The sequence below is a fragment of the Neodiprion lecontei genome, chromosome 5 (genome assembly GCF_021901455.1).
Source record: "Neodiprion lecontei isolate iyNeoLeco1 chromosome 5, iyNeoLeco1.1, whole genome shotgun sequence".
Taxonomy (NCBI): Eukaryota; Metazoa; Arthropoda; class Insecta; order Hymenoptera; family Diprionidae; genus Neodiprion; species Neodiprion lecontei.
Genome location: NC_060264.1, coordinates 20,138,778 through 20,165,937, shown reverse-complemented (window position 1 = coordinate 20,165,937; position 27,160 = coordinate 20,138,778). Strand labels below are relative to the sequence as shown.

The following is a 27,160-nucleotide window of genomic DNA, read 5'->3' as shown; positions in this document are numbered from 1 at the left end:
TTTAAATGAAGCTAAAACTGGATTTTTATGACAAACATCGATGCTCTTGTCTCGTATCGCTGCGCGACAAGGTTGGATTTATTTTTGAATTGCTGTTCTGCAAATGTTGAAAGTAACAGATACTTATCATCCTTTCGTTGACTTGCTTGTTGTTTTTGGTTGTTTTTTTTTCCCCGCTCTGTTCTTTTGAAACTGAAACTTCAAATTCTGCAAATGAACCTTCGAAAAAAGTTTCTGACTTGGAATTGATCAGTGAAAACGACTGAAACGGCGAAATGCCATCAGCAACCGGTCTTTGCTTTCTCAAATCCGTCTTCAAGCGTTGTATGTGTTTGGATTTGTTGAATAATCCACATTTGTACATTCCTCGTGCGCCCCACAACCTAATCGAAGAATTTCCTGCTTCGTAACGTCCTGCACCAAGAAAAAGTCCCCAAAAGATTGAAATGGCCATTAATGCCTACGGGCTACGTGAAGAAATTTTTTAGTTGGGTTGTGGAACGAGTTAAGATTGCGAATGTAGAATATTATTCAAACAAACAGTATTACGGACATACAAGAGACTTATTTTAAGACGGATTTGAGAAAGCAAAGACCGTCGCTGATACTGGATCGTTTCAAACGTTTTCACCGATTTCTATGACGCAAATTTTTTTTTTTTTGCCTTCTTTTTTTTCATCATTAGAAATAAAATTTCTAGCTTCAATACGCGGTGAAAATAAAGAATAACGAATCTCGTTGTTGTATACATGTACATCACGTACATCACTTAAGTATGCACTTCGGCTACGGAAAAGCAAATCCATTACACGAAAGGCCGTAACGGTCAAAAACTTCGATATCCGAAAAAATACAAATCATCATACACACGAGCCTTGAGACTGTTTTTGCGTATGCCGATAATTCAACGGATTAACGGAATTTATCTACCAAAATAACGGTTGAACGATAAAGAATCTCTGACAAAATTTTCATTCATTTTCTTCAATTACTTACAGATTTATTTTGTGATAAAACAAAAGTGTTGCGATTAACACAAGTATTTTTTCGTTTACACGAATATACACTCTTCCGACGGATTTTATAACAGTAGAAATCAAACTTACAGTCGAGATGGAAAATAAAATCAAATTTTCCTAATCGATTCAATACCATCGTAATATGTGTCCAGTAATATACCAAAAAAGTTGATAAATTTACGCTTTCACTGTAAGAAGAAAAAAGTTTTGAAGCTACATTTGATCAGTTAGGAATTAATGATACACATGAAGTTTTATCTCATGATTATATATTCTTTTAGTAAAAATTCTAGGCCTGTATCATTGAAGGATCGATAAAGAAAGAAAAATGTTGCGAATCGAAAGCTACAACTAACTGTTGAACCGTTAATATTTCTGCACGGATGAAAATTAATACCCAGAAGGTAATTTCACACATACTAATACATAAAATATATCTAAATATAGATACCATCGTCGAGGATGTAATTTTATCCCGCAGCGCATCGACGTTGTTTGGTTGCGGAATCTCAATGCCATTTCGCGTTATTGAAAAAATCATGCGAAATTTTATAAGTACGTCATTATAGTAAATACGATATGCATGCGAAGGCCTGAGCATAATTGTGAAAGTAAACACTAATCTGCATAATTGCAAGCACCGAATACACAAAAATAGAATAACAGGTTGAAAAAAAAGAATTCTCGACGCAGTTTCAAATCTAAAACTTTTTAAGAAGAAAAGAATTTGATCAAGAAAAGAAGAGAGATGAAATCGAAACTACAACTGATAACTTCTCGTGATATAATTCTTCCTAATCTATTATTTTTTTTTTTTTTCTTTCGTGTCATTGCTACGATCTAACCAACAAGATATTCTCAAAAAACAATAATTTGTATCGACCATGCCACCAAAAAGTAAACCAAAAGTAAGTGCGTAATTTGTTTGAATTTGTAAGGTTTTGATATAAACACTTTCGCAAACTTGAAGAAATCTTTTATAATAAAAACTCCACGGCGTTTTGGGGTCGAATTTTGCATAAATTCATTGGAAAAATTGTCTGATATCAGGAAGTAATCTCAATTAGTTTAATTCAAATACAGTTGTACGATTCCGTTGAGAAAATTGTTTCTTTCTTTGTTTTTTTTCGCAAAAATCTCTGTGCTTGTTTCTTCTGTCAGATTTGATCGAAAACACTCCAGTCGCATGCCGATTATTGCATTTTATCTTGAGAAGAATTTCTAAGTGCGCCTGAAGCAGGAAAACTGAAAATAATTGGGTTATATTTTTCGTTTTTTCGATTTGATTAAAAATCGAATGCAACAGATTGATATTTAAAAACTACATTTTTCACTACGTTTCTCTGTTTTAAACGCGTATAAAAATCGCACGGTTTTTTTTTCTGCAAGCAAAGACCCAATTCTCTGAATACACGTATAAAAAGATGCAAACCAAAGAAAGAACTGCAAAAGTAAAAGATAATAATAGTAGAAGATTATACTTGTTAGATCCGCGTATTTCGTACCCGACTCAAAACCGGGCAGGCTAAGCCAAGTTACTTAGTTTGAGGAAAACAATTCATACTTTGACAAGGGTAAACAGCAAAAGCAGCAAAGTGCGGCGACAAATGATAAAGAGGAAGTGACGGGAGGTGGAGGGCAGAGGACGACAAAGAAGAAGAGCAAAGGCAGCAAAGCGGAAAAAAAAGCAGCTAAGCTTCGAGCTGCTGAAGAGAGGGAAAATTTATTAAAAACGGAACGTCTCAGGCAGGAAATTGAACGTGGAAATTTGAACGCGAAACGGTTTTCGAAACCCTGGCGCGACATGGTGATGAGCATTAAAATGCCCCAGATCAAAGAAGACCTCGAAGTCGCTTGGCACACATTCGACCGCGCAATCGACGTGAAAAATTACAGGTACATGCAATCGGATTTTTACATAAAAAGAAAAACGTGCAATTTTTACGTGCGTCGATTGGAGACTTCGATAAATCTTAAAGCTTTCGCACCTTGGAATGCATGTTTCTGGAATTTTGATTATTTGCCTAGAATTCTGAAATTAGAATTCAATCCAAATTTGAACTTTGTAAGTCAAGTGATTTGGAAGTTGCGAATATTTTTCTAAAATTTCTTACGCGATACTTACAACGAACGAAAAATTGTTGCTAGAATTTTTTACTGGAGTTATTTAAATCTAGTCTCTTACCTGAACTGACTGAATTTTGTTTCTTTCTCTTCTGTCATATTTGACGAAAAACTCACCGAAGTGTTCTGTTAAATCAAAAAAGTGTTAAATAATCTGCAAGTCGTATTGCACTTTTTTTTTAATATGTGATCTTCATGAATGTCAATCTGCCGTACTTAAATCGATAAATTTTTGTTTAATCGAAAAAACCAGCAATAATTGTTTTTCCTCTGTTTTGTAGGCATAGAAATTTTTTCATGCAGAAACGTAATTTGACAACCTTTGCCTGTCATTTTTTCTGAGCAAAGTTATTCTGATTCAATTTTTGGATGAATTTTAGATGAATGTGACATCGTTTCTACAGAAATTTGCTTTCACCAGCACGCAACAATCTGACAGAAATTTCTTCTGCATGAAATTATTGAATCCTGATTCATCCGGCATGCTGAAAATTTGGGTTTTCGATAAACCTAAGTAAAAACTTGAGAAAATTCAAATCGCACTTTTCCATTTAGAAAATAATTCCCGTGAAAGTATCGAAGCAAGTGGTCCCAACTCTTCGTATAATTCTCGATCCTCTTGATATTCCGACGCGAATTTGAAATATTTAATGTTGAAATTGGGTCCAGCATTTCCCTGCTTCTCGACGAGTTGGAAAAGGCTGAGGAGCAGTACCAGATGAACGAGCGGGCGCATCTCGAGACAATCGGTTGTCTCATGAAAACGTACAAGGAGCGGCTGAGCAGTGAAGATAAAAACTATCAGGCCGAACTGCAGAAGATGATCGACGTGGCGTTCGAGGAAACCGAGGCCGTCGCCCTCAAGCAAAACGACGACGAGGTTTACATTCAGGCCGTGATCTACGCGATGGAACAGCGCCTAGAGATCCTCATGAAGTCCGTCATGGGCGCGACCATCAGCAAGGTCGGCGAGGCCGAAGACGATAATCGGAACACGAGACGAGTCGCGAAATTCATTTTGGAAAAAAGTTATCACGCTCTTTGGGAGCAGTACGTCGCTAATTTGGTCAAGTATCAGGCCGGTGAGGAATATTCCAGGATTATTAAGAATTTATAAAATCGGTATTCCGGCGCGGAATCGATATCCGAAATTTGATCAATTGTTCGATTGTATTTGAGCAGATGGTTGGAAAAGGTTTAGAATTTTGGGGATTTATATTCCGACAACCGGTTGTTCAATTTTATTGCGATTTTTTTCCTTCAAATGTAAGGTAGGGGTAACCTTGATGTTCATTCGCGTATTTTTTTACTCTTATTCACAATAACTTTTTCAAAAACGTCCCTATCGATTTTTGTCAAATTTTGAGATACTTTTCTTGGATAGTTTATCCTCTTGTTGTAAAGTCTTAACGCAAAATCGAATTTCTAGTTCTATCGATCGCCATTTTGTTTAATCAGAAGAAAAACAAAATTCAAGACGGTGGCGAAAAGGATAAACTGTCCAAGAATGTTGTCTCCGAATTTGAAAGAAATCGACCGAGTTGTTTTGCAAATACCGTAGAAAACGCAAAACACGTCACTAACTGAAACTGAAATGATTGACTCGCCAATGAAAATACTTATTATTAACTAATTCCAATGAAAAAAATAGGTGGACGAAGCTCGATCTACATACTTTTGAATAAAAGAAACCCAGATCGAATTAAATAATTGGTTGTTGAGATATAAATTTCTGAAATTCACCGACATTTTCAGTCTTCCAATCGTATGTGTACCAAACTCATAACTAGGAACCAAATTTCACTTGAACACGAAAAATTTTAGACCATTTTCGAGATTATTAGAAGCTTAAATTTTTTCACGATTCTTACCATAAAAATTCATCACAATTAATTGTATTCTTTTCATATATAGCCAACGATTCGAAGGCATCACAACTTGGGTAGTGAACATTTTCAAAGAATTTCGCTACGAAATATCAGAATTCACCAACTTTTCATAGAAATAAGAATTTTTCTAATTGTTCCATCAGGTCGGTGCATATTCTAATTCTGTTCTAATATTTTCAGGAACTTTTTTATTGTCTTCGGAAGAACAAATATACTTCTTAAATATTGGAATCCACTTAACAAATTCTTTGGTTAAGAATAAAAATGACACAATGCTCATTATTTTTTAAATCGCTGAAAAATTTCACAACTTCAGGGTAAAAATCATGACTAAATCAATCCTTGATCTAATTAGGGTGGGAAAAGAAAGTGCAAGACGAAGCTTCTCTAATTTTAACGGAGAACATAATTAACAAAACAAGCCAGAAATTGAACACACATAGAATTAAAAATGAAAATCTGATTGCATAATTTATTTTTCCAGACACCGAGAATATGCGTAGGGATTACAACGTGATCAAGGAAAAGGACGACAAAGCAAGATCGATAATAGCGAGACAAATATCGCACACGGCAAGTCTTTTCGAATCAATTCGCAAAATGAAGGATAAGATACACGCGTACAAAGTGACCGCCGGAAAATCGATCTCCGAAATAATAGCGGAGAGAGATTTTTTCAACGAAGCTTACTGGACCGTGAAAACACGCTTCATGTCCGGTAAAATGATTTTCGAAATCATAGACTATCAAAGGTTTTCCAAAAACTCGCATTTTCAACAAATGCAGGCATTTAAGAAAAAAAAAGAAACTTTTTCTGCACTATGATTTTTATTGCACCATTTTTGCTTCACTTTTCGCAGAGCAAACGGCTGACCGAGAAGCTCTGAAAATCATCACCGCCGAATTCAACGCGACATCTACGCATCTGAAGCGTATTTTGACGAAGGGTGAAAATTTGTTGAGTCTAGTGCAAATTTGTCGCAAATACGAAACACCGGAAGAAATAGTCTTGCCTTTCAAACCTTCCATTGCGCTTGACGACTATCCGGAAGATTTTATAGCCGATTTTGGATGGGAGAGAAGCCACGCGGTACGAATTTCGTACGTTTTTAGTCACTCACAATCAGCTTTTTTCGAATCAGTCGCCGTATAAATCGAAAATTTTTTCATATTAATTGCTGCTCTTTGAATCGAAATGAAAATTATAAAAATCTTTTCTTTCAATTCTTCTCGATTTTCTATCAAGGTAAAGAAATTTACACAGCCTGCCAAAATAAATGTATGAAATTAATGTGAATTTCATGAATGATCAAATTCTCAATCCTCAAAATTGTTCACGTGAGTTCATGTAGCGTATTGAATTATCATTAGTTAATTACTGTGAACGTATTGCACTGAGGACAGTGAATATAGATCTCAGAAATAATAGAAGTTTCAATTACAGACAAACATTTGTAACATATAACATTTTTTGAAATCAAGCCATTAAAATAGCCGACTCAGGGAAAAGTTTACGTCAGTTCAGTAAAATTCGGAAGAGGGCCGTTTCTGCAACTTCATCTCTACAAGTGCCGATGCCTACAAGTTCGCTTCTATAAGTGACAATCTTAGAACCGAAAGACTCGTTTCTACGAGTTGCGATCCTACAAGTTCGTCTCTACACGTGGTGGTCAAATAATTTCAATTAAATTGAATTAAATCAAAATGTACGAAATTAACAATCAAATTTATGAGAAATGAACTTGTAGGATCGCAACTTGTAGAAACGAACTTGTAGGCATCGGCACTTGTAGAAACGATATTCTCTCCAAAATTCCGTTGAATCCTGAAAATTTTCGGTTTGCTATATAAATGAAGAAATGTTTATTAAATTTGAAACAACATCTCGTTTAACCTTCCTTGATTAACATTTGTTTCGGAGGAGAAATCCAAATACATCAACTAAACACAAAGAAAAATAATTTTTAGCAATAAAGAAAAATAATTTTCGTTTCCTATTTATTGCTTTTAGAAAATTGAACGAGGGTACTCGAACGGATGCAAAAATTTCTGACAATCGTTTTTTTCCTGAGATAAAAAATAGAGAATACGAGACGTTAAAATTCAAAATAATCCCAATTACAGGTAATGGAACAGTACCGGAACCTCGAGTTGTTTTGGCGCAGAGTTGGACACGCGAAAATAGTCAGCAAGCAGTTACGTTTAGAGCGTGATAAGCTGCGAGACGAGGGAAGATGTCTCAAACAATGCTTGAAACATTGCATAGCCGAGAGATCGGTGGGAAACGAGGAGTCGGGAAGAATCGCGGAGCTTGAGATTACCACAGGAAAGCCTGTGGTCATTGAGGCCAGCCTGTGCAAATTCAAATGAGTACATTTGACGTATTGGATTCTGTAGATTCAGGGGCACGCGTATTTGCTTCAAACACGAAATCAGATGAGAACCGTTTGCTGCGTCGGTAAGGCACGTATTGATAGTGTGCAAAATTCTACCCGATCGAGATGTTGGCGCTCGATCTTACCGACCGGCTTACTGACGCATCCGACCATTCTCATCGGATCTCGTGCTTGAGCCGCTTGAGCCAAATACGCGTTGTGCCCCTGAATCGGTTAGAATTCATTACGTTGAGTGTATGCATATAATACGTGCATGCATACTTGCGGTACATAATAGATACGCAACGCGAATGTACTCATCTCATCTTACATCCAAAGTGCATGTATTATTTTTGTACCGAGAGGTGCGGCCTTCGCAGGCTAGTTTGAATAGTCAAATGATAAATTGAATCAAATTTAAATATTGCGAAATTTTGAATAACGCTGTTTCAATATGTTTACTGGTATAAAAAATGATCGAAACTGAAATTTCGGAGAGGAAGAGAAGGTTGGTTTGGCTAAGAATCGAAACTTTTGATAATTTTATTACAAGATCCTTGGACGTTCAGGATTTGGCGAGTTATTGTATTTTTAAGCTGCGGAAATTTATTCAATAATAGAAAATGTTAAAACTGTAAACGAAAGCTTAGATATCTTTGCTTCGTTGCAAATCGCTTCAGAATCGTTAAAAATCTAGTAGATTCGTTCGATTTTACATTGCAATAGTCATGTTATTCAAAAGTCTGTTATCTACAATTTCGCGGAAACGCTTTTTTCATGATGTTGGCATCGTTGAATATTCATTTTATAACATTGTATCGATATTGATTAATAGCGTTTTCAGCTTGGACTGTTCCGCTCTGTTCCGCTGCACCGGAAGAGTAATATTACATACATAGTTACTGTGTCGGTGTGGCAAAACAGAGTAAAACAGAACGGAACAATGTAAGCTGGAAACTCTAGGTATATGATCAACAATTATTAAAACTAAACCGAATACCAAGAAAAATAAAAACCTATATCAGTGAATTTATAGAATACATAGCTTTCTGAATAAAATTAACGATCGTAAAATGAACTCGAACCAATCTTCTACATTTTTGATGATTTTTAAGCAATTTGCAACGAAGCATCAAAAGCTAAATTTTAATTCATACCATAGTATTGTTAATTTTCGTATTTTGAGTGATATTTTCTGTATTTGATGAATACTAAATGTACGGCTATCTCGTAGTATAATTAATAACAAGTATCCATTTTTGACCAACCAATTTATGAAATGTTCGGGAGAAAAACCCAGTTGAAACATCTCCAGCGATGTGTTGACAACATAATTGTAATGAATCTTATTAATTCCAATGGAACAACATAAGATATCAACAATTTGAGATGAAGTTTTGTAATATAACGATAAAAATGAATACTCTTGATATCTTTTAATCAATTCTTATTTTCAATGAGGAGGGCGGAAGGTTGTCATCCTTTTAAACTTGACCCAACTTTTTTAATGATGCTTAAAAAAGGCCTATTTATTCGAAGACTCGAAAAGACGTGTGGCGTTTGTATAATGAACTTGTCAAAGCATGTCATTTAATATACCTTCAAGGTGAGCCTTACGTTTTCGTAACACCACGAGGAAACAAATTATGCGTGTCGGTATGCATGGCCAAATTTTTACACTCGCATAGATTTAAGATTTCGAGCAAGGGATAATTTTTCCAATTCAACCATCGCAATTGCATGAAATTTTTGTAGTGAAAATTGAACTATCTATTTTAGTCTTTCGATCACGCAAAAATCGTATGCTTAATTCTGATGTCTAATTGATCATTAAATTCTATGAAGATTATTGATTATAACGATACCTACTAAATATGTGCTAAACTTCTCGATCAATACAAACCAATATTCAATCTCAATCTAATTCAATGAAGATAAACTGTTGATAATTTACAATTAAAAAAAATCAAATTGATCAACAGATTGAAAAATGTATACTTCACTCCAATCACAAGTTATGTCATTTTTACCGTCATTGGATTTCTTGAGAAGCAAAGAAATTTAGAAATTGCGGAAAAATGATGCAACGAATAATCGACGAGCAATTTTTCACAATCTTAAGATACTAGTTTTATTCACACGTACTAAAACCGGTTTACTCAATTATAATTAACCACCACGTTTTACTTATTTATTTATTAATATCTCAAATCTCTGTACAACGAGTAAAAAAATGATCCATTTTTATACGACTTATCTAAGTTTTATAAATTAATTGCGGCAGCAGCTCGCTTAATGCTCATCACTTTTTTCACATATATTATCATCAGGAATGTTAGATTATGTTGGGATAGATTTCACACGACAAATCGGTATGCAACTGCTTTTTTTTTTTAGTTTTTACCATTCGAATTTTTAAACTCGCAATAACATGCGTATGAATATTGCTTTCTTTCATCATTTTTACAAGAAAGAAAAAATCATTGCAGCACAGACAAGTTTTCATTTCAAACTGCTAAATAGATAAATTAATAGGATAATTTGAAAAAATTATTCATTTTCACGGGGCTAATTCATGTCACGCACTATTTTCGTTACTAATATATGAGAGGGGGAGAAAGAAAACGTGAAAACAAAATATTTTATGATCTATATTATTATGTATTTAAAATACTCGATTTTTTATTTAACTTCAATCTTTTTTCATCTCTCTGCCTTCAATCATTTGCTATCGGTTATTCATGTCTGTCAACTTTTAGATTATTCTTCGTTTTCTATTCCTTCTTATTTTCATTATTTAATGGAGCAGACAAAAAATGATAATTCTGTAAAGGTGGCTTATCATAAGAGGCAAGTAAAATAATGAGGTAATGAGGAAAATCTAAAAAAAAAAAAAAATCGCAAGTTTTACGGCTCGTTGGCTATTCTGAATCTTTTTGAAGTTTCAGGGTAATTAAATATTTAAGATATCATGCGTGCCATTTTTCTTAAATAATGGATTACTGAATATTAATTGTTTCGTTTTTTTTTTTTTTTTTTCTTTATTCAAGTCTCAAATCTGTCTGTCTGTAATTCTTTCTTCCCTTCGCCATGCTTCTTCTCCCATTATTCTTCCTGTTTTCTTCTTTTTCAAATCGACGTAATTTTTAATTAACGTCCCTTACGACTGGCGATTTGAGATAGGAGCTTATTTCCTGCTAGGAAAGTTACGACACCAATGCCCAAAAGGTATCTTAGAGTAACGAACATGTTCAATTGAAGCCAGAAAACTCCAAAGAGGGCAAAAATCCCTGAAAAAAAGAGAACCGTCAAAAACGTGCGAATAAATGAAATTCGTCGCTAATTTCAATCTTTCTTCTAATTTTTTATCCAATGACATAGATTTCTAATGCTGTACGAAGATTCTAAGCCATCTAAAAAGAATTTCAGAATAACTGTTGTTCAGTGAAAGTAAATATGAAGACGCGAGAAACGCAGAATAAGAGCGTGATTATAAAATAACAGAAATTAGATGTCTCTAAACTGATATATATAATTTCTATTCCCGCGTATCGATGGTAAAACCTTGTTGGACTAGAACTATATAGATAATTTTAATAAACGCGCGCAATGAAGTTGTTATTACAATTTATTTATAGTGAATATCGGGCTGCAAATGTAACAAATTATTTCGGTTACATTTGTGAAAAATTCACCTTCATTTAATATATGCTCGATTGAAAACGTCGCTAACTTATGTAAAACAGTTAAACGTCAAGCATCGAGCATTTTTCATAAGTCTTGAAAGAAAAATTGATTCAATTAAATAAGAACAGAAATCATCAGTTCAGTTTTCTCTAGTTTTTTTGTTCTATGAAATGTGTTTTAACAAAATGGAACACAGATTTTCATTGAGTTAATCTTTAAACAATTCCGACAATTTAATAGATTTCTCATATTCATTTAGGCAATGATAATGTGATGTCATTGAAGTAAAATTTAATCGCGAATTTCTTTTGAAATACTATCAAGTTGATATTAGATTATAAATCTTTACAATCGGAAAACAGAATCTCTTTAATTTACTTTGAATCGATGCAGCGGCGAAAAAAAATTTACGATGACAAAATCGACGAATTTGCATTTATGGGAGAAACATTACGAACAAAAACTCACCTCCAAGTCCTAAATGAAAAATAACAGCGCTCAGAGAAAGAGGGAAATTTGATATGTTGACTCCGAGTTTTGCCCATAGAATGAGGAGCAGAAGAACAGGCGCCAGGCAAAGTCCAGTAAATAAGTTTGAGACAACGCGAGACGGCCTAACTTCAGGTTCGCGGAACATATGCTGCAAGAAAACACATATCATAGAATCCTCACTTCGCAATATATTTTCTAGGGTTGACACTATTTCTGGACTGTGGGGTTCACCAATATTTCCAGGTTTTTCAGAAACAAAATTTCAATTTTACAGAGATCTTCTGTATCTATGATAATTAAAGTTGTGAAGGACCAAAAAAATATTTAATCCCTCATCGTCACAAATTACATTTTATTTATTTCGAAGTCCGTTTGCTTTAATTGCTTATTAAAACTGTGATAATTCAAACAATGTGTTGAGTATCAAATTTCTATGGTACCAAAAATTCCGTACAAAGGCAAAGTGGCAACCTTGATTATTACAATCACAAACACGTCGAACGGATGTCTTATGCTCCACTTTTTGACATCTATAAGGCCCAAAAAGACATCTTTTATGAAGATATCTTTTGATATATAAAAATATCTTTTAGGCGTCGGAAAATGACGCATAAAACATCGTTTGGACGTCTTTTTGACTTCAAATCTGGGAAATTCCACGTCATTGAAAAAGTTTTCAGAAGAAATGAACTAATGAGATCATAAGAAAAAATTCATTTCTGAAATAAGTATTCTACCTCAGTCAAAAGTGAAAAATGAAAGGAAAAACTGTTATCATTTATTTGAACTAGTCTAACTGTATTAATTACTAGGAAGAAGTGATTTATCAATAGATATTTCATTAATCGTAGAAAAAAAAAGTTAATGAAACTAAAAAAAAGTTCCTCTTTGTTGGTGTTCATTTTTTCACTATTCGTCAATAAAGTAGCGTTCACTTAAATCTCATTGTATTTTAATGACGCAAGCGTGAATTTCGAAAAGAAAACAAAGGGCTACAAAATCAAAATGAAAGCGCCTTAAAAAAAACCAGTACTGTCGGTTAAAATTCTATCAACGTTCGGTCAAAACGAGAACGCAGATAAAATTAAAAAATCATTTGTAACCGATTAATTAATCTGCCAATGTTTTGGAGGTGGTAGAAAGATTGATAAACATTCTGTCACTAACGAGCATTGGCATGATATTACGAAAAAATTTCTTATAGCATTTGAATGTTTAATCATGCAATTACGAAAACCAAAAAAAGTTGTATACCTTGATTTCTGGCTTGGGTTTGTACAGATTCGACTTTTCGTCGCTGGTTTGAACAGCGCTCTGCGATTCTGGCAGCTTTAGTGTAATCTGAGCCACATTCCACTGGAACGAATTTATGAGCACAGCATCACCGACTATCAATTCAATATTGTAGTCGCCACTAATGTGGCCAAATTCTCCAGCCGTTGATCCAACGTCCTGAAAATAGACAAGTAATGAAAAGAAAACCAGAGAATTTGTTTACTATAATTTTTCTTGAGTAGAGATTTCAACATTAGATTTTTTTTTAGATTATGTCATATCAATGAAATACCGCGATTAAAATTCCATCTTTCGTGTTTCATTGATAATCCTATTATTCAGTGTTCCGAATAACTCACCATGTCAAATTTGTAAACGTTTCCAGTGTCCGGTTCAGCGACGAAAATAATTTCCTGACCCTGACTGTTTCCGGAATTTGACACTGAATAAAGCCTCACGAATGCTTGATGCACTCTGATTGGTTTCTGGCTCGTGGAATCTTTCAGCAGGAATCTTATGACCAGTTTTTGCTGAGAATCTGCCTCGATTTTTGAACTCAGCTTCTTCGGATATTCCACTCTGATTTATGCAAAATAAAGAAATCAAATTTTTGCATCCTATATACGATTTCTTGTTTTCGTTCGTTGCTCTTTCTTGCTTTTCGTATATCTTCAGAGTAGACATTTTTTTGATAGATCAAAGAAATAAAAGAGTCCGGAACCGAAAAATAACATAAAACGGAAGGAAAACGACGGATGAAATATCAGATCAAAACTTTGCTCAAAAAATATATCGTAAAAAACGTCAACAACAAAAATGACAAAAGTGAAAAGGGACTCCAGTTTCACCATCTTTTTTCGAGAAGCGAATAATTGCCTTTGAGTAAAAAGGTAATAAGAATAGAAAGTTTGAGGAAGGAAATATTAATTATTGGGATTGTCACTTGCAATGCATCATCCGGTGGAAAAAAATCATACTCATGCAACCAGGCTGACAGCTGACCGTTGACTGTTTTTTCCCGTGTGGACGGTAGAGCAGGTATATCATTGATTACGTTTCATTAATTTATGTGACATGAATAATTTCAAACCCCAAGAATTACGATTTGCCTTTATTAAAATTGAAAAGTTAGGTTGTGCGGTGATAAAATGGCGCTAAAGGCTCTAAAGGCATGAGGACATTTTCTAATAATTCATAACTACTATTGAGGATAAATATTCTTTAGAAATTTGTTTGCAGACATTTTGGGGGAATGAAAGCAAAAAGGTTTTTCTTACCGAGACAATTTTGGCTGCGTTGTTTGATCAGCGTCAGCAGTGCCGATTTCAAGGTAATCCACGACCACTTCGGACAGTACTTTGACAGTGACAATGTTGGACACGGATCCTGCGGATACAGAGATCTTGTAAACTCCTCGTTCCGGTTTGATTTCCATGAGATTCATTGTATACAGAGTTCTGCAATGTGAATAGAACATTTTTTAAAATAATAAACACAAAAATGGATTCCTAAATTCAACAATGTTTTAATGATTGTGACGATCGTATTCCATTAAGAAATATAATTGAGTGTAGTTTTTTTTTTTTTTTGTATGTTGAATCCGTTTTAACAAACGTCAAGTCATAACAGTTTATCAGCATCATATTCAAGATTCAACGTATTTTCGAGAAAAAAAATTAATTTTCCCCGAGCGTATAACCGAAATAGACATTGTTAAATCCAAAATCAGTAAGTAATCGGGGGATTTTGACTTTACAAATAACTCAACTCTACTTAGCAGATCGTATCTACTAGAGGTATCACCGAAATTCTCAGAGAATTCCAAATTTTTTCAGGAATTCTTCATAATTTTTTAAGTGTATTAAAATTATAATTACTCATTCGTAGATTTAATGGCAAACAATGCTAATATTTCTCTTCAAATTACCTTATGTCTAAAATTTTTGGTATTTTCAATTGGTATTTATTCTCGGACTTAAGTTTTAACGTAATTTTTCATAACCCAAATTGTTATTTGAAGTGTTACAAAATATTTTCCCGAAGTGTTCAAAAAACTCATTGCGAGTTCATTAGATTTTTTTATGAAAAATAAAATTCCCTATGTGTTCCAGGTTGTCTAGATTTTTTTCACTCTTTCAAAACAATTTTTACTTGAAGCAAAATCATTCTTTCATTGTACTACTTTATTTTTAGATAAAATTAGCAATGATGAAAACAAATACGATATTTGAATAAAAATAAATCTACCAAGTTCAAAAGAACACGAGGCCTAAAACAGTATAACGGCAAAAAACGGGCCATTTGCAGTTAGTTTTACATCAATTATGCGAATAGAGAAGTAGACAACTTGGTACAAACTGTGAGGCTTTGCATTTTCCACATGGAATCGGTATATCGCAATGAATACGATGAAAGAGCTCCTTTAAAATTAAATACAGCCCAGTCAGAATATTTTTTTTTTTTATTTCACCACTAAATGTCAGTCACAGCACATCTTCATTCCCACAATCAATTTATTGATTTATTGATTGATAAGTAATTCCATAACTAAATTTGTATCCTTTCCTACGAATTCTCAGTACCCTAAATTCAACTCTTATGAGAATTCGAATCCAGAAAATGTTGTTTCGAAACACAATTAGAAAGAATGTAACTTACTTGTCGGAAGCCAAAGGCTGGAAGGCCTTCTTGCTGATAACAACGACATCGTCACTAACTCTAGTGGCAGAATTGGCAACGACCGATGGCAGAGTTTTCAGGGATCTTCCAAGAATGTCGCAAACTTTGACGCTGACCAGCGGTTGCTTCGACGAAACCGATATTCCACCATCCGCCAGTGCGATGCAGATCGGATTTTCAAACGGATTATTGGCCAGTACGCTAAGAGCAGCAAGAAGACCGACGACTCCTTTGCTTGTCTGAACTGAACGACGGGACAGCAGATAGTTTGCAAACTTCACAGTCTGTTCAGAAGTTATTGGTGGTTTTTTCTTCAAATTTGTCGATAACTGGAAGGCACCTTTCACAACGAGACCTGAAGAAGGATATCAACATGTTTTAAATAATTGCCTGGAATTATTTATGTCGTTTTTGACGGTTGTTGGATTTTAAAATGAGATTAATATTCACAAACAACATCAGTCGATTAGTTTTCTTCAATGTTCTTGCAGTAGAACGAAAGTAATTATTAGCATCATTGTTTTAAATAAGGTACTATGATCTGTTACATTATTTCTAATGATTTTATTAGGCGAGCGAGTAACGTGGGAAACAAAATTCAACAGACTTAAATGAGATTTTGAAAGAAATTTTAAATAAATTAAGTATAAAAGAAGTAAGTCTAAAATTTAAAAATACATTGATTACAAAAGTAATAAAAAAAAGGATTCAGGAACAAGGAAACTTACTGGTGATGGAGAGTCCACCCTCAAATTGCAGGTATTTGCCGTCAACTTCATCGGCCTGAACAATGGCATCCTCGATACGTTCGAAAGCGAATGAACCTGCAGGGCCGAGCTCAGCAGCAATGTGGAAAAGGTACCCAAGGCTGGAATGAAACAAAAAGACAATGCGTTATGTCAGAAACTGAAGCGCCGGTTTCTTGAGAGTTAAATAAAACAGAAATATCATCAGAAAGACTAATCAAACAATCACGGTTTGTCATGATTAATGCATTGTTCATCATGGTAATCAGGACATTTCAATTTCTGAATTTTTCGAAGTTGAAAACTTCCTAAAGATCTCTGATTTTTGATTTTGACTTGTAATTTTAAGTGCTTTCAAAGAATAGAAAGATTATTTAAAATCCGAGTGTGATCAAATTTGAAAGACTGATGAAACAATAATGTACAATTACTTGAGTCACAGTATCCATAACGTAATCAAATATTAATTCGTTTTGATATGCTTCAATAAAAGTCTTATAACGCACATTTCTTTGATCATTATCCATATTTCATAGCATCATTGTTATAATGAAGAATATATACAAAAAAATCCTAAACTTAATTCTATCATTGATCTACGCATTCAGAATTACACTAATTATTTGTGCTCACTTGAGAATGCTATCATCTTTTTTCAATGCAGCCTGAAGCGCCTTGACCAATTTTACTATTGCAGGTTCGGTGAGGTGCTGGGACACAGCGCTGAGTCCGGTTACGGCGTAGAAAACTTCAGGTATGGTCGAAGACTCTTTTTCCACAACGGCAGCAAACGTCTGTCGTGACAAATGATGAAAAATGTGAAATGAAGATAAATATTAGAGGGTTAGGAAAAATACAATCACAATAGCAACGCAAAATTGAAAAATGTATAAAAATCAAAGGGATTGTTTCTCTTCAAAACTTCATTCATCAGATAAATTGTTTCTCTCCAATGTTCTTACAGTAGAACGAAAGTTATTTGTAAGCATCATGTGAATGGCGTTTTAATTTGATATGAATTGTTACTAAATAGACGTTGATTTGATTATTAAACAATAAGTAAATTGATGAAGTATCTATTGAGTGAATTACTGAATATATTTGGAAAATTCACCGTGATCTTATCGTATTAGGTGTTAATGATGGAATCACAGAAAGAATCACAGGCTCTCGCATTACGTTTCGAGAATATTTGCTACAAGATGATAACAGTTTTCAGGATATTCAATAATCCAAGTTGATTTAAGGTAAACACAGTTCTAAAAATATTAAAAATTACAATTTGATTTCTTTGGCGACGCTAACATTATAAAATAAATAAAAAAAATCATCAAATAAAAAACTGTATTACCTTTATAATCGCAGCATTTGGAAGCGGCTGGCATATCCCAATTCCTTTCCAAGCTGTAACAGCGTAGTAGAGATTCTCCAGCGACAATCCACTGGCGTCTCCAACTGAACTCAAAATGAACTTGCAGGCTTCCTGAAAAAAATTTGTATTAAGGTGGTAAAAGCTGGTTGACGGAAAAATTTCACCACTAGTAGAAAATAAGTAGATAATAAAGCTCGGAGGATCGAAAAGAAGACACAGAATCACGAAATTGATTGAGAAATCATTTGACAATTGGTGAAATTCAATTTTCTGGGAAAAGTCGAAACTAATCGAATGTCGTCAATTTGAAATGGTTTTATTTTATGAATATAAGTACGGAATTTTTAAGTTCAAACTTGACTTTTAAAAAGTGATTAAAGATTTGACAGACTTGAAATGGAATGAAAACTAAAATGTTGCAGAAGAATTGAATGGAAACAAATTAAATTCAACTTTTCTAATCAAAGTACATCGCAAAAATCCCTGTTAAAAATATTTAACCTGAATTTAACAATTTCCTGTGGATGAAAATTTCCAGTTAAGGTCAACATGCACTGTGTTGAAGTGAAGCGAAAAACAAAGCGAAGCAGAGAAGAAGTAGGAAGCCCTCTGAAGGTATCAGATGCAAAACACAGTTACCAGAATTTATCAGAAGTGGAATGAAGGTTTTATAAACAATCAGGATTGCAGTATTTGATCATTAAAATAATCCCTATCGTTTACAAAACCTTCATTCCACTACCGATAAATTCCGGTAATTTTGTTCTGCTTTCAATATATTCCGATTGCTTCATTTTGGTCCCAATACCTTCTCAACAGTTTCGTTCTTTTTCTCTGCACTTCGCTTCATTTTGTTTCAGCATAGTGCGCAATGACCTTTATTGTAGTGAATTGAAAACTTGTTCGAGGTTAAATTCTTAGACTCATCTTTCTGGAATAATTTATGAATTTCCTGCCTTGTTCAACTTTCTTATCGACCCTAAAATTTAACTTTCATACTTTCTTACAGCATTCTTTGGTATTGTTTCTCCCACGAGATTATAGCCAATCACAGCGTAATGCAGAGTGGCTAAATCCTTCAGCTCAAATCCAGGCTCGACGACCTTTTTTAGTCTCGTTATATCAGCCTTGGACAAAAAGGAACTGGTTGAAGTTGGCGACACCGAAGCTGACAGGGCTACGCATGCCAAGGTGGACGCTATCAGTGGAAGCCACATAGCTGTTGGAAATAATTTAAGTCATACTTTAGGATCGTAAGTGACAGTCGTTAAAAAATCTCAGAAGAGTGAAAAGAATTTTTTAAATAAATGTGTATAAAAATAATTCTGATTAATTCGTGCATATAAAATTCTTTATTTACTAGATCTCTAAACTTTCTGAATTGTTCTGATGCATGGAATTTCAAGTCACCAGATAATCTTTCAACATTTTAAATAAAAAATAATTTGTCTACAAAATCCTTACCAATGTCACTGACTGTATGGATTTATCGGATCAACTAACTTTAAATGTACCTGGTAGACTTCTAAGAAAGAACACAGTGTATCTCGCTGAATTTCTGCTCAAAAGTGACTTTTATATTCATGCTCCAACGATACGGTCAAGTAAGTTGTACAACAGTAGCCTTAAATGGTTTGACCCCGATAACTCAAGTTTGGGTAAAACTAAACTGTCTGCAAAGTGTCTACTTAGATATGAGTAACGTATCCCATGCGTCTTCTGAACTTTTTTTGATTTTTGATTTTGTATTTATAATTATAGAGCTTGTCCCGTTGAATAAGTAAATAAATAAATAAATAATTAAATAAATTAGTAATTTAATATCACACTCAGCTTCTGCCGTTTCTGTTATTCAAAGATATGTTAAAACTATAGATATCGTTTTCATTAGTGAGATACAAAGTGAATGTTATTGGAACATTGCCACTGCCGTTAGTTGCTTTGAGCATAAGTCATCCAAATAGTCACTTATTCGAAAATTCTTCAATATTTGCAAGTTTGATAGGAATTTCATACTTTGAGGTAACTCTGAATTTAGCGGTAAAGCATCGACAGTGAAATGACAAAAAGAAAAACCGATTAGTTTCTTTTCATAGGGCTGGCGTCTTTCATCCGAAAATATGTACAGAATACTTTTGGCACATTGCCAAGAAACTCCAAATCTCAAAGCATGAAAGGGATGATAAAAACTATTTGACTACTTTAGTGCATATTTTCAAAATATAGACCAGTTTGCACTCAAACGTTACCGCAAAATTAATCTTAAAAAATTAAGAAATTTGGGCACGAAATTTTTTTATAGACTAAATTGAATATTCCAGCATTGGTCATCACAGCATTCGAATAATCAGGTTTTTGAAAATTGAATTGGCTACCATTTATAGCCGATCTTCATGGAATTGATCAAACCGCTCTTTTCAGAATTCAGAATGTGCATAACCGAATTAACATAAATTTGCCACAACATTTCGATCAAATCAATTACTCGAACTACTGGAAATGAAAATGTATGCTAGTCATTTAATAGTTTATAACGCTGGCCATTTTCTACCCAGGAATGTTGATAGGTTAGAAAATTTCCAAGAATTATCTGCGAAATTAGTTTTATTTTTATTATTCTTCCAATAGTCATCCTTCTTGTGGAATTTTAGAATACACGTAATAATCATTCAAATATTTAAAACCGCCACATTATAACCAAAGAAGTAATACAGTTATTTGGCCTGAAAAGTTCAAAGATCAAATCCACCAGAAGTTTGATTTTGCCCCTAAGTTTCATCCGAATCAGTATTCAAGTCATCCGGATTCCCCCGGGATTTCCAAAACACTAACAATCATTCAAACGTTTGAAACTCCCGCCATTTTCTAATTGAAAACGATAAACAGGTTTAAAAAATGTTCCTCGAATTATTTTCGCGAAGTAGTTAACTTTTCACCCAAATTGTTCTAGAAAGCATGACTAGAAAACTGTCTACGTATAAATAGACACATAAATGCACACGTACACACATTCGTACATGTATACATGTACAAACATACGTGTGAAAAAGCTAGAAAACGATTATATGAGAAAGCGTGTCAAAATCATAGTTGTTCGAAACGTGTTTTGAGTTAATTCCCCTTCCAATCGTGCTAAAAATGTATTCATTTGCAATTTCAATCGTGCAAAAAGAATCTGAAAACGCAAGCCGGTAGGCAGTCAGAGATGTTCGATGAAGGATCAAAGAAGCAAAAATTCACAATTAATATTTCCAATGAAAAGATCAAAACCCTAGATTATCGAATCTCTAAATTTTCGAAGTTAGTTTCGTTGATTTTTTGAAAATTACCACTGCAAATTCCACCGTGAAATAATTCAGCCGGCATGCGATGCTGAAATATTTCGAAGCACGCGGCTTGAGAGATATTTTTTCAAGTATCGTTGTTACAATCTTCTTGAATCTTCTCGCCAGGCGGTTGAAACGTAGGTGAAATTTGACAAGGCGAGTTTAATAATTGTTTCGGTTTACTTACGTGTCTGCATGTTTCTGGATCTGGTTAATCAACGCGAGCCTCTTCTCGACTCGGCCACGTCGTCTGGGCAAACAGAAACAAGATGGCTCTTCACCCATTGCGCGTGTCTGGAAAAATGGCGTGGAACAACGCGCCGTTCCACCGCATAACGGAAATCGCTGGCAGTCACAAGCGCCTGCGCAATGCGCATGCGCAACCCGATCAATGGCCACGTTCACATCACATCGACTCGATGGCTGTATGCAAAATCATCCGATCGCATAGCCAGTTCCAGGAGATATACTTAGTTTTCTTTTTTATCATTGGTTGGTTCCTTGATGTTGTGACGTCCTAACGGAAACCTTCGGACAATTCGAAAGTTGAAACGTTAATCGATGCAATATATGGATTTTACAAAGAAGAAATTAGTTAATTAATGGATTTAGATATAACGATATAATAATTCGATATACCTACGGCTTACCATGCCTGAACGTTGTGTTGATTGCAAAATCAGCGGCCCGAATCCGAGCTGTTCTTCGTGAAACTGCAAGCAACCGAAGGTGAAGACGTCGAATTATTTAATGAAGGAACCGTTTGTGGTTTTATAATTAAATACTGAAATGTCGAAGGTTCTGTGAAATATTTAGACTTAAACTTGATGCTTTTTAGTTTATTCAAGGATTAAAATAATCTAACGATATAAATTGAGTCAAAACGATTAACTTTGGTATAAAGGACTAAATTCTACGTTTCAATATTACGGTTGCTCAAAACATTAGTTGCAATTATGCTCGGGGATAGTAACTCGTCTGGAATGGATTGAGAATATTAGAATGTTTGGAATGAATCTACGTTCGGGCATAGTGATGATTGGAGTTTTATATTTGACTGCCTCTAAGTTTGGGCATAGTGACCGCTAATTGAAATATTGGAATATTGGATGAAGTCAAATTTCAGAATTTCGGAATGTTAATGTTATTCACTATTCCCCATTCATTCATTGTTTGTGAGAAGTGACGAAAATTGGAACGACCATCAATTTCTCAATAATGTTGAAATGGCTTACTGAATGTGATCGTGTTTGTTCACAGAGCCACATTGCTGATTTCGGGATGCGGAAATTGCTGAAGTGACTGGTGAAACCGACCCCCCTTAATCCAACCTATTATAAATACTACGAAATTACTGTGAAAACCGTTTTACAGTCCGTTCCCATAATAGTGCCACTCCCAATAGTGCCGCTTCCCCTTACTCTCGCTCGAACGTAACCCCCACTACGGTCTCACCTCGGGTTTCATATTCGTCTCTCTCAACAGTGCCAAACGCTGGCTCAATGAAATAGCCTATAATTATCTGCTTTAAATTCAATTTATTGTCATTATTTTTTTAATAATATTATTTCATCACAAAATTCATAAAATAGTACTAATATCATTAAAAAAAAGTATCATAAATTTCGATTACCATCATTAAAATAATAATTGATTTTATTCAAAGAAATAGAGATTATATACATTTGATGATTTTACTATATCAATGTGTATTTTTAACACATTTTGTGGAATAAATTGGGATACGTGTGAAAAGTTTTCTTAAAATAAAGAAATTTAGAAGAAGATATTGAAATTAGAAAATCAAAATAATCCATTTTTATACGATAAGGAAAAACGAATATGGTGTAAATATATACACGAGTAATCACAGTTCACCCGGCGTGGCGGCATTATTACGAGAGAGTGACGAGAATTCCGACGGCGTGAACGCGCGTCAGTGGTGGGGGTACCTGAATTCCAAGAAAAATACTCCCCACCCCCATCGCGCGGCACTGTTATGAGAGGGGACTGTACTTGGCAGTACTTGAAGAGCAAAAAATTTACACTCTACAGTCCGCTCTCACAACAGTGCCGGTGACGGTGGGGGGTAGGGGAGTATTTTTCTTGGAACTCAGGTACCCCCACCACTGACGCGCGTTCACGCCGTCGGAATTCTCGTCGCGCTCTGGTAACAGTGCCGCCGCGCCGGGTAAACTACTTGTGTTTACCTAGTATTTATATTCGTAAGTTGCGTTATCGGTAAGTATGCATTTTCAATTGAATGGCATGCTTTTGTATAAAATATCCTACACAAAACAGAGAGACTCTTAAATTTTTCTCGAATTTTGTGTAAAATGAGTGTGCAAATACTTATTTGCATTTCTTACATGAAATTGATGTTGTGTATGCCTTTCTGAAACTCTTTTTCTGTCTAAATATTTTTATTATGATTTTAGTAAACAATGGTAGTACGAATTGAAATTCGATTTTGAAATTATTCATCAATTTAGTTACATTCATTCAAACTTGAATAAAAATATTTACATTAATCGAGACTTGAATAAATATATTTTTTCGTGAAATTGATTCAAAAATACATGACTCAATTCATCCAAACAATAAATTTACAAAAAAAATGAATGGGATAAAAATTAAAATAAAATTGAATGAAATTTATAAAGCGATGGAATAAAATTATAAATAATTGAATAAAATTCGACAAAATAACAATATGGTTATAATGAATAATAAACACGGATGATAAGTTGTATAAAAAATTTTTAGAGATAAAAATAACACAGTATTATCATACTAGCGATAGAAAGTTAATCCTTTTTTTAATTACAGAACAAAATGGAACTTCAAAATAGAACCAAAAAAAAAAAAGAATACTACAAATTTTTCTTCGGATCTTACTCCAGATTTGCTTGTAGATGCAATCGGAAATCAAGATTTACTAGACGATCCACCGAGAAAGAAAAGAAAAAGGTTTTCTTTCGAAGAAAAGAAAAATATTTTAGAAGCAATGACTCGGTATTCCGCAGTTGTGATATGCAAAAAATATGAACTAAGCGATCGTACTTTAAGAAAATGGAAATCGGAGAAAGAAAAGATCATTCAAGAGGCGAAAAAAACGAATTGCAAAAAATTGAAAAAGAAGTCCAATGTCACGGAAATGGACGATGCCATGTTTCAATGGTTAGTTGAAGTACAAGACAAAGGAATTCCGATTTCTGGACCGATGATTCGACGACAAGCTTTGATCGCGAAAGCACATCATCCGAAAAATGACCAATTCAGGGCCAGCGAAGGTTGGTTATCTAGATTCAAGAAAAGGAAAAATATTCGATGCTTGAAAATTACAGGTAAAAATAATATTAAATCATTTTTGATGCATAGACGTTTTTTTTTTTTTTTTTGTAAACAAAGAAAGAATACAGTGAAATTAAAAAAAGGTTTCAACGTAAAGGTAAATTAAATTTTTTTTAATTAAAAGGAACTCTGATTAAGACATTTAAAAAAACTTCAATAAAATTTTTAAAATATGTCGACTAAACGAAACTGCGCTGTATCAGTGAAACGAGATTTCTAAAGAAATAAACCAATAATTCTAAATACAAATTTCAGAACAGAATTTTGGAACTAAATAATTATTTGACAATTTTTTCAGGGGAAAAATTGTCGACTAATGAAGTTGCAGCAAAGTTATGTGAAGAAGAATTAAAAAAAATGGTTGCAATCAAAAAATTGCAAAAAAAAAATATTTTCAACATGGCTGAGAGTGATATCTATATCAAACAAGTACCTAGTCGTACTTTGGCTCCAAACTGTGTTAAAAATAAACATTAATATAGTAAAATCGCCAAATGTATATAATCTCTATTTCTTTGAATAATATCAATTATTATTTTAATGATAGTAATCGAAATTTCTGACACTTTTTTTAATGATATTATTACTATTTTATGAATTTTGTGATGAAATAATATTATTAAAAAAATAATGACAATAAATTGAATTTAAAACAGACAATTATAGGCTATTTCATTGAGCCAGCGTTTGGCACTGTTGAGAGAGACGAATATGAAACCCGAAGTGAGCCCGTGGTGGGGGTTACGTTCGAGCGAGAATATGGGGAAGCGGCACTATTGTGAGTGGCACTATTACGTGAGCGGACTGTACATTGAAGTCCAAGCAGACCAATAGAATACCCTAACTGGTCATGCTCCAATATCTTTAAATCCCATAAATACTCACTCTAAATCAGGCCTCTCGATTGCTGGAACGTTAACTGCATTCCAAAACAAAATAATCTCTGGTTTCCGTGTATTCGCACATTGAATAAAAATGCTTACCCTTTATATTTTAAATTACGGCATGATATCGATACTACGTTCACTTTCGATTTCCAGCTCCACAAAACAGAACCTGTCTCATGTATTTCGTGAAAGATCGAACTCACGAGTTCCTGCAGTGCGGACATTTTTGCGTGTGTCTTGGATGTGCCATGCGTTGCACAGAGTCAACCATGATATGTTCAGTACGCCTAAAACCTGTCATAAAATGCCAGAACACCATTTTTGTATGAGACGATTCAACGTGTAATTAAAACAAACATTTTTATGCGCTCGGGGTATTCATTCAAACCCCTTGCTCCAAGTCTTTCTTCATTGAGTTCGTTGGTGTTGTGAAATGTATATCATGCCTAATTCTCACCATATGCCTTGTATACACTTTCACTGATATTTGTGTAGATTGATGTGTCGCACTTAGGTAGGCACGGCAAAATTGTGTACAGAATAATACTCGTGCTGCCTAAGCAATTCGGTTTCAGCGTTCCATTATTTAAAATGTCGCAATTATTATTATGCACATCCAAATCTGCTTCAATAGATTCATTTTTACCTTGCCAAATATATTGAGCGAATTACATTGTGAGACGAGTGTTACGTCCTGCAGACCGTACGTTCCTTCAACTCTGTTCTCACAGTCTTACAGCTACTTTATACCTCGCATCCTCTTCTTACCATCACCTCGCTACCTCGAATCCCATTCGGAGGCAAGCAGTTTGCTTCTTAAACTACTAGTGATTTTACACGGCACTTACTAAATTGCCACTAGTCAGTCTCTTTCGACTTTCCTACCATATACTCACTCTCAAATCATCTTTTTCTTTCAGCAAAAACCTAAATTCGCCTGTCGTAGTCTCGGAACCATACTAAACTCTTGCTTTTTCCGTCCTATAATCAATTTCTGTCCGAAACGAAAGTAACCTTATAAATTCAATATGACAAAGGTGCTCAAACCTTGCATAGTTTTGGATGTGATTTCCGCTACGTGATTGTCGTCTAGATAAAGGTTTTCTAGTTTTCTGAGGCTTGCGAATGATCCAAGAGCAATGCTAGTTATGTAGTCGTTTGTCAGTCTTAATCGGATTAGTCGAGTAAGCCCATGAAACGTTGTTCTATTTATTATCGAAAAATTCCGGGACAGTTTCAACACTTTTAAATTGGACAACCTACTTAAAACTCCATTTTGTACATCAGTAAGCCACTTTCCATCCAATAATAATACCTTCAGGTGAGAGAGTCCTATGAAAGAATGACTCACCAGTGTAATGATTTCATTTCGCGACAAATATAGCTCCTTCAATATGCATAGTTTTTCAAAACATCTTCGTGATGTGTAGGTAATTTTATTGTTACCCGAACGTAAAATTTTCAGCGTTAATAAGGGTTCTTTGAATGAATAAGGTATCGCCTTGACGTTGTTCCCATCAGGATTGGAGGCTCTTAATCTTGGCAGGCCGATGGAAGCTCCTAATTGTAACAGCGAAACGTTACTCATTATGTTCGTGAGAAACGCGTTAAAACAATTAAAATTCAAGCTGTTCTCACTCAAGATTTATATCATTTATCGAAGGATTTTTGACCGCCCCAGATTTAATCCAAAACAAATTACGGTTCCAGATAGTCAGATCATTGTAGTAGGTCGAAACGAAGGAAAACTTTTATTCGGTTACGCTGATTAGGAAACGTTCAAAATCACAGATATTGGATAATTTTTTTTTTTTTTTTTTCAAAGCACGACGGTTTTTCTGTCACATCGTTAAACCGACACTCGATCAAACCATTTCGGCTATTACACGTTGGCTCTTGTTCAACTAACGCGGGAGTGAGAACAGAACAGACTAA

At 34.4% G+C, this 27,160-nt stretch overlaps 3 protein-coding genes across 6 annotated transcripts; 2 read left to right on the top strand and 1 right to left on the bottom strand.

Moving 5' to 3' along the window:
- Positions 1 to 1,903: 1,903 nt before the first annotated feature.
- On the top strand, positions 1,904 to 7,402 carry LOC124294421 (dynein regulatory complex subunit 2-like). The gene is made up of 6 exons (XM_046739394.1): positions 1,904 to 1,927; positions 2,593 to 2,915; positions 3,813 to 4,225; positions 5,517 to 5,750; positions 5,893 to 6,122; positions 7,157 to 7,402. The coding sequence occupies exons 1-6, from the start codon at positions 1,904 to 1,906 to the stop codon at positions 7,400 to 7,402; spliced, it is 1,470 nt and encodes a 489-aa protein (XP_046595350.1).
- A 3,026-nt stretch (positions 7,403 to 10,428) lies between these two features.
- Positions 10,429 to 21,328, bottom strand: LOC107219385 (dolichyl-diphosphooligosaccharide--protein glycosyltransferase subunit 2). The gene is made up of 11 exons (XM_015657583.2): positions 21,172 to 21,328; positions 18,666 to 18,877; positions 17,638 to 17,769; positions 16,920 to 17,080; positions 16,269 to 16,408; positions 15,520 to 15,895; positions 14,139 to 14,318; positions 13,221 to 13,440; positions 12,841 to 13,038; positions 11,563 to 11,734; positions 10,429 to 10,697 (listed from the first exon to the last, which is right to left on the bottom strand). Exons 1-11 carry the CDS (start codon positions 21,179 to 21,181, stop codon positions 10,558 to 10,560), a joined length of 1,941 nt encoding a protein of 646 aa, XP_015513069.2. The 5' UTR covers positions 21,182 to 21,328; the 3' UTR covers positions 10,429 to 10,557.
- Positions 21,329 to 21,772: 444 nt separating this feature from the next.
- On the top strand, positions 21,773 to 25,575 carry LOC107219376 (jerky protein homolog-like). Of its 4 annotated transcripts, none has more exons than XR_006904743.1 (4): positions 21,773 to 22,289; positions 23,814 to 24,331; positions 24,637 to 25,116; positions 25,379 to 25,575. XR_006904743.1 is itself a non-coding variant. In XM_046742114.1 (3 exons), the coding sequence occupies exons 1-3, from the start codon at positions 22,827 to 22,829 to the stop codon at positions 24,813 to 24,815; spliced, it is 702 nt and encodes a 233-aa protein (XP_046598070.1). In that variant the 5' UTR covers positions 22,612 to 22,826; the 3' UTR covers positions 24,816 to 24,991. The 4 variants fall into 4 exon arrangements, 2 of the variants coding, with proteins under 2 accessions (XP_046598070.1, XP_046598071.1); XR_006904742.1 differs by lacking the exon at positions 21,773 to 22,289 and adding an exon at positions 22,604 to 23,209; XM_046742114.1 differs by lacking the exons at positions 21,773 to 22,289; positions 25,379 to 25,575 and adding an exon at positions 22,612 to 22,831 and having other exon boundaries at positions 24,637 to 24,991.
- The last annotated feature ends 1,585 nt before the right edge of the window (positions 25,576 to 27,160 follow it).